The sequence below is a fragment of the Hordeum vulgare genome, chromosome 2H (assembly GCF_904849725.1).
Source record: "Hordeum vulgare subsp. vulgare chromosome 2H, MorexV3_pseudomolecules_assembly, whole genome shotgun sequence".
Taxonomy (NCBI): domain Eukaryota; kingdom Viridiplantae; phylum Streptophyta; class Magnoliopsida; order Poales; family Poaceae; genus Hordeum; species Hordeum vulgare.
In genome coordinates, this window is record NC_058519.1 from 499728460 (window position 1) to 499738908 (window position 10449).

The 10449-nt window shown below is 42.0% G+C and overlaps 1 protein-coding gene across 1 annotated transcript; it reads left to right on the forward strand.

Annotated features, from left to right (window-relative positions):
- The first annotated feature begins 803 nt into the window (after positions 1 to 803).
- LOC123430341 lies at positions 804 to 4003 on the forward strand. Its single transcript, XM_045114206.1, has 2 exons — positions 804 to 2677; positions 3467 to 4003. Exon 1 carries the CDS (start codon positions 1372 to 1374, stop codon positions 2323 to 2325), a length of 954 nt encoding a protein of 317 aa, XP_044970141.1. The 5' UTR covers positions 804 to 1371; the 3' UTR covers positions 2326 to 2677; positions 3467 to 4003.
- The last annotated feature ends 6446 nt before the right edge of the window (positions 4004 to 10449 follow it).

The following is a 10449-nucleotide window of genomic DNA, read 5'->3' on the forward strand; positions in this document are numbered from 1 at the left end:
AAAATGGAGCCCGAAATCACAAATGTGACTTTTTAACTATTTTTAGAGAAACACAATTGTGCTTCTTGCGGAATTAAATTTATGCTTCTCATGAAATCATATTTTTTTCCACGAGAAACGCACTTATACTCCTCACGGAAGCAAATCTGTGTTTCTTATGAAAACACATTATTTTAAGAAGCACAATTTTTTTCTTTTGAGAAGTACAACACGGAAGCAAATCCATGCTTGGAATCACGTTTTTTAGAAACACAGCCGTGATTCACAAAAATCTTGAAAAACTATGAAAAAACATGCGAAAATTAAAAAGCCGAAAAAAGAAAAATCCTACTTAAAATCTGAAACATAGAAAATAAAAAATGAAATTTGGAAAGAGCGTCCAGCACATGCCATGTGATGGCGATTGAATGCGCCATTTGACGTGCTCCCACCCCACCAAAAAGACCCGTCAAGGTCTCCACGAATGGGTAGCCCTTAGTTAATTATTCCCTAGTCTAGCGGTCTAGCCTCCTTTACAACCCGAGCCTTGCTTCGATGCTTTTTAGACTATTTTGAGCACGAATCCCAAAGCAACTAATCTCCCTTAATCTCTCCTTAATAATAATAATAATAAAGCAAATACGGTTTATGTCGTCCGTCGTACCATTTTTGCAAAAAGGCCCCTCCGTTTTCAGTTAATCAACCCGCGGTCCTTTCTTAAGTGAGGAAAACGTTTCGTTCATGAATTTGCAAATAAATCCTTGTAGTTCACGGTATTCGACCCGCGATCCCTTTTTAAAGTTGAGCTGGAGGTACGTCGGGTGCGATGGCGATCTCCGTCAGATCCGGTCGAGGAGGCGCAGCAGGGGATGGATCCATATCCGGGGATGGCGTGCAGGTGATCTATGAGGCGCGGGAGGAGGTCCGGTGGCGGGGCTTGAACTCCAAGTTCATGGCCGCGGCGTTCCTCATTGGATCCAGGAGCGGTGGACGGCGGCCACGGATTCGGGAGCGGTCGCGGGCGCCGCGGAGGAGGCGGTGGCGACGGCGAGCTCGCACGGAACGGCGGCCCGCACGGTGCGGCGTGGCCCGACAGAGGATCCTTCGCCGGTGGGAAGGCAGGGGGAGGAGGATGGGCGGCGTCGGCGCCAGCGTGGTCAGACTTGGCTTGGAGGCGACATCCTAAACGCTCCCCACCTCCACGCACTCGCCGCGTTCTGGCGTTGTGGTCGTCGTCAACCTCGCCGAAGAAGGGATCGCCGTTGCCCGAGAAGGTGACTAGCGCGCTGCTGCTGGGCTCGTTCGTGGCGCTGGTGTTCCGGTCATCCGAGCAACAGCCATCTACTATTAATTCTTTCTGTTCTTGCTGCAACCGTCACATACCAAGCTGGTATGAGCCCTCCGGGAGGTGTATGGTCAGATGACAAGGAGGTCAGTGGCACACCAGGCAATCCAGTACTTCAGCACAATCATTCAAAACGCTATGATGTGTTCTACTACTCAAATTCTGCCACATTCATGTCATCTGTGGTTATCACAATACTACTTCTGAACAAGAAATCCTGTGAGAATGGTATCAAGTCTTATGCACTGCGAGTATGTCTGGTGGTGGGCTTGGTTGGCCTCTTGATTGCCTATGCTGCAGGAAGCTGCAGGAGATCAAAAGAATCTATTTATCTCATCATCATCGTTGCTGCAGTTCTGAAATCTCTTGTGATTCAAGTCCTTATACTCTCTTCAACGCATGATACAGTAGGAGGGCCATGGAGCAAATGCATGGAACGCCTGCTGAAGCGGCTTCTTCGTCTGAAGGATCGCGGGCAACAAACTGTTCCTGATCAGCAAGGAAGTTTGGAACATGATGAGAAAAATGAGAGGAAGAGGCACAAATATCTGATGCTCCTTGCAGTATTAGTAGCCTCCATCACATACCAAACTGGTCTGAACCCGCCTGGTGGTTTATGGTATGATGATCCCAACCATGTTGCAGGCAATCCAATCCTTCATGATATTCATCCCTGGCGATACAGGACATTCTTCATCTTCAATGGTATCTCCTTCATGGCATCTATTGTTGTGATCATGTTTCTGTTAGAAAAATCTGTGAGGAAGAAGGTTGTTACACTGGAGGTATTGCATTTGATCATGATACTAGATCTTCTAGCTCTTATGACAGCTTTTGCTGCGGGAAGCTGCCGAAAATTCAGGACTTCAATGTATATGCTATTCTACACTGCTTGTTCTCTGAAATCTGAATTGTCGGTTGTACAGTCAGTGCTGAACTGCAGTAATTTACTGCATTTGCATCTGAATTGTACATTTAATAAGTTAATACTTGAGTGTTAAGATAGATCACTAATCTAGCTGGGGCTTTATCGTGGTTTTCTTGCTGTTAAATATGTCCATCAGCACACACTTTCTGTTCGTATGCTCCTACTTTCTGTCTAGGTACTTGATGTCTCTTAGTATATGCCTGCAGAGCACAGGGATCCACTTCATGAGTGCAAGGTTAGGTTGCATCTCTATTCATGTTCTGAAATTATTTCCAGATGCAGTGCCAAGTCAGGGTGCACGACAAGTCAGCCATCCGCACTAAGTTGGCGGCAGCAAGGGTGTGTGGGGCGTCGCGAGGAGCGCCCCGGTTGAAGGTTCTGGCCCTCGCCATTGAGACCACTGTTGTCGTCCCCGAGTACATCTGGTATGTATACAATGAACCTCCCTAATGCAATGTCACTGCTATTTATTTCATCTTTTGATTGTAGTAAACTATATTCCACTAAGGCACATTAGGTAGTAGCTTTGGGATGGAGGTCAAACCTGCATATTTTGATTATTTGTTTTTTTATTAGATTAGTATGGGAGCGAACTGTTCATTGAGGATTTGCCCCCCCCTAAAGTCATATTGTTTAAATTCAAAAAAAAAATATGTGGGGGGTGATGTCCCACTGTTTACCCCTTTTAATTCCAACACTTAAATAAGATTTTGGGGGCAGACATTGCACAAAAGGATCATGCGGCATGTAGTACCATAATGTTGTATTATCAAATCTAGCATCTCTCGATAACAGATATATCTAGCACCAGTTCTCAACTTCTAATGATAAATCTAGCACAGATGCATATCTTCGTCGTCGTTGCATCCTTTATAGCAGATATTTTTCTATGGAAATTTTATTTTGTTGATGGAAGCCTTTGCGCTGCTGTTCACTTTGTGCTGATTGTGACAATATATAACCAAGTACACTTTTTACCATTATAGTAAGGTATTTGCCGATTACCAAACTATCAAAAACTACCAGGATCTGTAGCATCCATGGACTCTTGTCCATAGAACAACTGAAAGAATGTATTTGATGGTTTTTCATTTTATCGAGACATGAAACTGATGGTTTACCTAGCATAAAAAAACTGAATTTCTTATGTTACTTGCATGTGTGTATTGAATGTTGGATCTTTTCTGAACATACACTTTGTGCTATATTTGTAGGTGACATATGCTGGTGCAGGAAATATTAAGGTAACTATTAGTTGCAGATCACATGTTCCTTTCTTTGAAAAGTTGATGGTAATAAAAATATATATAACACAGTTACATAATCCCACAAGGCAAGCCCAGAGCTGGTCACTGTATCATTGTACTGAATAACTCCTAAGATTTACCAAAAACACATTTTTCTCGTGCTTCACTATTGCTTCGTAAGGAATGAAAATAAGAATACATGTAAGTTTCAGCCTGGGCCTAAAGAAGAATTAACTTGTTTTTCCCGTGCGAGAACATTTTTTTAAGAAGAAGATGAGGAGAACTTTCTTTTGAGAAGAAGATGAGGAGAACTGAGAGGGAGCGAAAGCCGTTTCTCTTTTATTTCTTTTTTTTATGGAATAGCCCATTAAGAAGGTAAATGTAGGCCTACACTTAATTGTGATTATGCACTAGGATGTATTTTAGAGCTGAGGATTCAGAGTTTTGTAAACAACAATTGTATGTAGACTTACTTTCATTTGGAAGCTATGTGGTTCAACTGTCTCAGGTATGAGCTCACGTGATAGACAAAGATTGCCATGTAAGTTTGCATATAAAAATGGTGCACAATGGCACATGAAGCAGGTTGTGCAAAAAACAATTTAAAATATATATTGTTTAATTTTTTTGGGAAATATGTTGTACACAGAAATGCTATTACCCATAAAAACAAAACATTATTACCACTCAATAAAAATGATAACTATTATTAAAAAAGTAATCCAATTTTTATGTAAGCATTACATTATATTTTAAAATTTTAAAAGAAACTCCTTTCGTCTAAAAATAGATGTCCTACATTTGACATTATAATTGACATTTATTTAAAATTAATGCCGCATAATGGCAAAATAAGTAGGTTATGTACTTTTTTCTAACCCGGTGCAACGCACGGGCATTTGTACTAGTAATAATAAAGCGCGTCATGCTTCTGTCGTCCGTCGTCGGTCATTTTACAGAAAAGCCCTCGCAGTTTTAGGTAATTAACCCGCAGTCCAATTTTAAGTCACAACGAACCGTTTTCTGTTATTTCGTTCTTACACAAACACCCCTGTAGTTTTACCTATTCAACCCGCAAACCACTCGCGCAGCATCCGGATCGGGTCAACGCGGCGGCTCGAGCGGCTGGGGGCGATGCGGCGGCTCGAGCCCCGCCTCGTCGCCGGAGAGAGATTGAGACGCGGATTTCGGGTCGGCCGCATGGATCGGCGCCGACGGCGGCCGCGCCGAGGGCCTCGTGGGAACCCCCCACTACGTCGCGCTCGAGGACACTGTCCGGCGACGACTACGGCGAGAAGACGGTCGTGTGGAGCGCGGGCGTGGTCATGTACGTGTTGCTCTCCGGCGGCGCGGCTACCCCTTCCTGAGGAACGTCCGGCCCGACCTCGTCAAGGGCGACGCAGCGGTGCCGCCGAAGTTCCAGGCTGCCATCGAGGGACGTGGCCTTCTCACGACGTGGTGTCCGCAGAAGGTCGTGATCGAGCACGAGCCGTGGGCGTGTTCCTCACGCACTCCGGGTGGAACTCGACGCTGGAGAGCCTCTGCGCCTGCGTGGTGATGCTGAGATGGCCCTCAGACCAACTGCCGGTACAAGCGCACGGAGTGGGGCTTGGTGATGGATATTTGCCGAGTGGTCAGAGCGCAGGTGTTGCCTCCTAGCTGGCGTCGGTTAAAACCTCGGTTCCAACACAGGTCTCACACCTTCTTAATTACTACAGTAGTAAATGTGTAATCTAAAGCTAAACAACGAACTGAAACAAGGTTCCTTTTGGCCTTAGGGACACGAAGGAGATATTCAGCCTAACCTAGCATCTACCAGACACATGATCCTTTACCAATTAGGAATTGCAAAGAAAGTTTTGCTATCTAAAGCAAAGCAAACGACACAGAAACAAAGTTCATTTGGCCTTATGAACATGAAGGGGAGATTTTTTTCAATTGGTGATTTGTGACAGGGGTAGGAATAATAGAATTTAGAATGCCCAATGCAAACAATTCTCATACCTGCAGTGGTGGCATTGTGGAATTGGTCATTGCCACTGGGTAATCTATACTACTATTAAAAGAGAAAACATAATTTTTTTAAAGCCACATAGAAAACTGTACACAGAATAATGTAAATTCATTTCGAAATGTACAAAAAAATCAAAACATTCTTTAAAGAAAAAACATCAGTCAAAGGATGTGCTTTTTAGAGAAATGTTCTAATTTTCATAACATTTAAGATTCTTAAAGAAGTGTTCCAATTTTTATGTAAACCTGAACTTTTATTAGAAATAAGGAAATTTTTTATGTTTACCAGAAAAGCCCAAAAAATCATTGACAAACTATTCCATGCAAAACTGCTATTGCATCTGATGAAGAATGCTAAGTTGGCTTCTTCACGTCCAAACTTGATTATACAAAAAGCAATAATCGGTTTTACCTTATTACTGATGTCTATTAAAATGGTACACAATGCAATATAAAGTTGGTTGTGCCTCTTTCTTCGCCCGGTGCAACGCACGGGTATTTGTACTAGTATTATTAAACGTTAAGGGCATACTAGTAATCTTCAATTGATAGCCCCTAGAACCGAGGTGCAGTTGTCCAAACTGAAACCCACTAACGCTTAGGAGTGCTAACTATAGCGCATGACCACAAACGGGTATGGTTTTTGTCCGTTTGAGTTGGGCAAAACAGACACGAGAGCCAGTTTTTGATCGTGTGTCCGTCGGTGCGCACCATATTTTCAATATTTGTCAGCATTATGAACTTAAATTCAAACAAAAAAGACATTACAATAATTTAAGATGAATATATTACATTAAAAAAGTCCACAAAAGTTAGGACTGAACATTCAAATTAAACTTGAAATAAAAACATTAAACTTAAGAAACCCGAGATTCAATCGTCACTATCGTCCTCATTGTCTTCATTCTCGGTGAGGCCGGTGTACGACGGTGACTGCCAAATATGGGCTGGCGGGCCCTCCAGTGGCTGCCAAAGTCAGGCGGACGACATCAATGGCTGCCAATGCAGGGAGGGCGGTGCTTGTTGTGGTTGGGGTGAGGGCAGTGACCACCGCTCCGCACCCACCCACGAGGACGGTGGTGAGTTCTACCCATGTAGGAGTTCTTGAATTTTCTTGAAGAGGAAGGGTGATCTAGCACATGATTAGAAGTATTTCTCCGAGTTAAGAGTTAAGGTTTATCGAACCAGTAAGAGACACCACACGACCAACTTTAACAACACCTATGCACAAACTAAATAATTGCTTACACCCAACAAAGACAAGGGGATCGTCACTCCCTTTGTTCTTGCTGGCCACAAGGTTAAAAGCAAATAACAGTGATGATAGCAATGATAATAATAAATAGGATAAGTATAGCGATAGTAGAAATTGTACGATCTTGACACATTAATTGAGAATGAACCTGGGGACCATAGATTCACTAGTGGAATCTCTCTCGAAAGCAGAATAGTGAAGGGTAAACAAATTACCGTTGGACAATTGACAGAACTGCGCATAGTTATGAAGATCATCTATGGCATAATCATTACATAGGCATTACGTCTGTGATAATAAGTAGATCGTTAAACTTAACCCCAAGATCGCTATCCATCATGTATCTCAAAGTATTAAATTCATAACAAACAGAGTAATGCAATAAGCAAGATGGCATAATGTAGGCATAGTAAGACCAATCAATATGATCAAACCCCATTGTTTCATTCTTAGTGGCAACAACACAAACTTATCCTTTCTATCACTCGATAGGATCACCGTAACGTTGAACCCAGAAAAAAGCACCTCTCCTGCTGAATATAAATCAATTAAACTTGGCCAAAGTAGACCGATAGATCAGATAGAAATACAAAGCTATATAATTACACAAATAGGTAGCACTGCTGCAGACGAGTCCTATACAAACGGGGTTTACCCCCTTTCCACGAGGGAGATTTAGATCGTCGCCTTGACTGCGTGTGCGATAGGGTGGGGGTCCATCCCACATGACCCATAAATTGTTGCTGATAGGTCCTTCGGTCACACACGTGGAGAAAAAAGAGCATGTGTCGATCAGGTGAGCCATCGCAAACAATTAAACGGGAGAAACTGTGTGAGATGTTCTTAGCAGCTCACACGGTTCCTAGAAGAAATTGTATGGCATAGGCTTCCCATCACACATGGTTTTTATGTGGAAACGTTTGTGCAAGCTGCCTAGCGCAAACATTTGTCGGGCGGAAGCTGTGTGTGATTGTTCATTGATCCAACATGCCTACTTTCTAGAAACTGTGTGGGTTGTTTGAGGTCGTCGCCCACGGTGGTGTCTGAGAAACCGTATGCATGTGAAAACCCTAATAAGCACGCTAATTGGCATATTATTGATAATCCATTTAGTAATCATATTGACATTTCAAATCAAACAACCCATATATTTAATATTCGTATTATAGCAACCAGGACTTCATAACTGAATTACATCAGAGTTCAACATGAGATAGCTTCAGCACTCAGCTATATCATATAGGCATATACTACATCCATTCCTAAATATAATTCTTTTTAGAAATTCCGCTACAGACTACATTCTGAGCAAAATGGGTGAATCCACACTCTAAAGTTTCTCTATATACATTCGTATGTAGTCCATAGTGAAATCCCTAAATATAATTTTATTTAGGAAAGGGGGGAGTAGCTAGCTACGACATTACTCAACAACACCAAGTTTCACATGCGACATCTAAAACCTCTGGAAAGTAGCATCATATTCGGTAAATAGAGAGATGAATCTCATCTAGAAAATTGATGAATTTGAAGGCGAATATTGAGCCTTTAGTGATGTTGAATGTCCTTGCAACTTTGGGCCACTGGCTGTGGATGATTGCCCACCCAACCTTCGTCCTTTTAAGTAAGACTTCAATATTGTACCTTGGGTGTTGAATGAATACCTTCTTCGTATCCTAACCATGCAGGTGGTTTGAGAGGTAATCATCGTTGAACTGCTTTGTAAAGGAGTGCAAACAAATATATGCATAAATACTTGTCCTAAATTTTCAAATGGTGCAAAGGAAAAAACTAGGTAATAGATTTAGTACCATCCTATAGTTGACTAATGTCTTCTTCATTGTATAAACATAGATCTTGTTGTTATTCATCGCTAGTTTCTTTATCCTAACAATCTTTCTGAGTTTCTTAACTTGACTTATATTCATGGACATGTCATTTCCCCATATGCAAAATAGATTGAACAGTGGGTTTAAACCTCTGACTAAAGGACCTACATATGCAAGACCAAAAAGTTAGAAACCTAGATATTAGAAAGGTTGTTGCAATTGCACAATAATCTGCTATTAGCCAAAGGACCAAGCATGTGCAAACCTCGATGGTAAACCCTGGTGTCTCCCATTGTTTCCCTTTAACACATATAAGGTAGGTATTGATCAGTTTAAGTGAGAGTTGGCGTACTTTAAGTAAAATATATTGATGAAAAATAAACACATTGCAGATCCAACAGATTGATTTGAGCCACATGGAAAAGGTAGTTATCCAAACCAAGCGTGCTTAAGAACTAGGAAATGTAGCAATTGTATATGTCTCTCATGTATTTAGTATAGCCAAATTCGATATATTTCCCACTGCATAACAATACAAAGCTGAACCCACACGAATTGAACATCGCCTTTCAGAATTGAACCAAAGAGTTAACTGAACATCACAACGAATGAACCAAACATTTAACCGAGCACCGCATTGCACACTATATATGACATATGTACTAGAAGATGAGGTTGCATATTAACATCACAAGAAGGCACCGACAATGACCTCGACAAAACACCACGAACTATTGTTCAAAGCAGCCAACTGCGTGGCGGCATCCGCACACGAGGTGTCGACAGTGGCCTCTACGACGGGGTGCTTGATACATCTCCAACGTATCTATAATGTTTTATTGTTCCATGCTATTATATTATGATTCTAGGATACTTTTTAAGCATTTACTTGTTGTTTTACATTATTTTTTAGCACTAATCTATTAAACAAGTGCGAAGTGCTAGTTTCTGTTTTCTACATGTCTTTGACTTTTTAGGAATATTGTACAAAAAGAAGTCCAAATGACTCAAAACTTTTTGATGATTTTTTTCTCGGCAAAATAAGGACTTGAAAGCTTTGAAGGAATACTTGAGGGCATACGAGGCGCCCTCAAGCCAATAAGGCGCGCCGAAGGGGGGTGGCCACACTCTAGTGGTTTTGGGCCACCTCCCAGCCCTCAAGCCCTTGTTCTCTGGCTTATAAATTCTCTAATATCCCGAAACACCCTGGAGAGCTTCCCAAAATACCTTTTTCTCCACCGCAAGTCTCTGTTTCGCCGTGTGCCTATCTGGAGCCCTGCTCCGGTGCCCTGCCGAAGGGGGGATCGATCATGGATGGCGTGTACATCAACCTTTCTTCTCCCATGGTGATGTGTGAGTAGTTCACCATAGACATACAGGTCTGTAGTTAGTGCCTAGATGGATCTCTCTCTCAATGTTCTTCGTTGCCATGATCATCGCGATTCTAGCGGTGATCTATCTTATGTGATCACTCTTGTGCGGTGCATTTGTTAGGATCCGATGAATTGTGGGTTTATGTTCAGATTATTCATGAATAATATTTGAGTCTTCTCTGAAGTCTTATATGCATGATTGTGATAGCTTCGTAATTGTCTCCAATCTATTGATTTGGTTTGGCCAACTAGATTGATTTATCTTAAGTGGGAGAGGTGCATTGTAGTGGGTTCTATCTTTGGTGCTCAATCCCAGGGACAGAAAGGGACATGACACGTGATGCCTATACGCAATGATCATTCTCATGAATAAATATTGCATGACTATGAGATTTTTCTATAAAATGCCCAATAGTAATTCGTTTACCCATCATATGCTTTCTACGAGTGAGAAGCCTCTGGCAAAAACTATGCCCCTGG

Excerpts from the sequence above, each read along its gene's own strand:
- LOC123430341 (XM_045114206.1), top strand. The coding sequence starts at position 1,372 with ATGAGCCCTCCGGGAGGTGTATGGTCAGATGACAAGGAGGTCAGTGGC.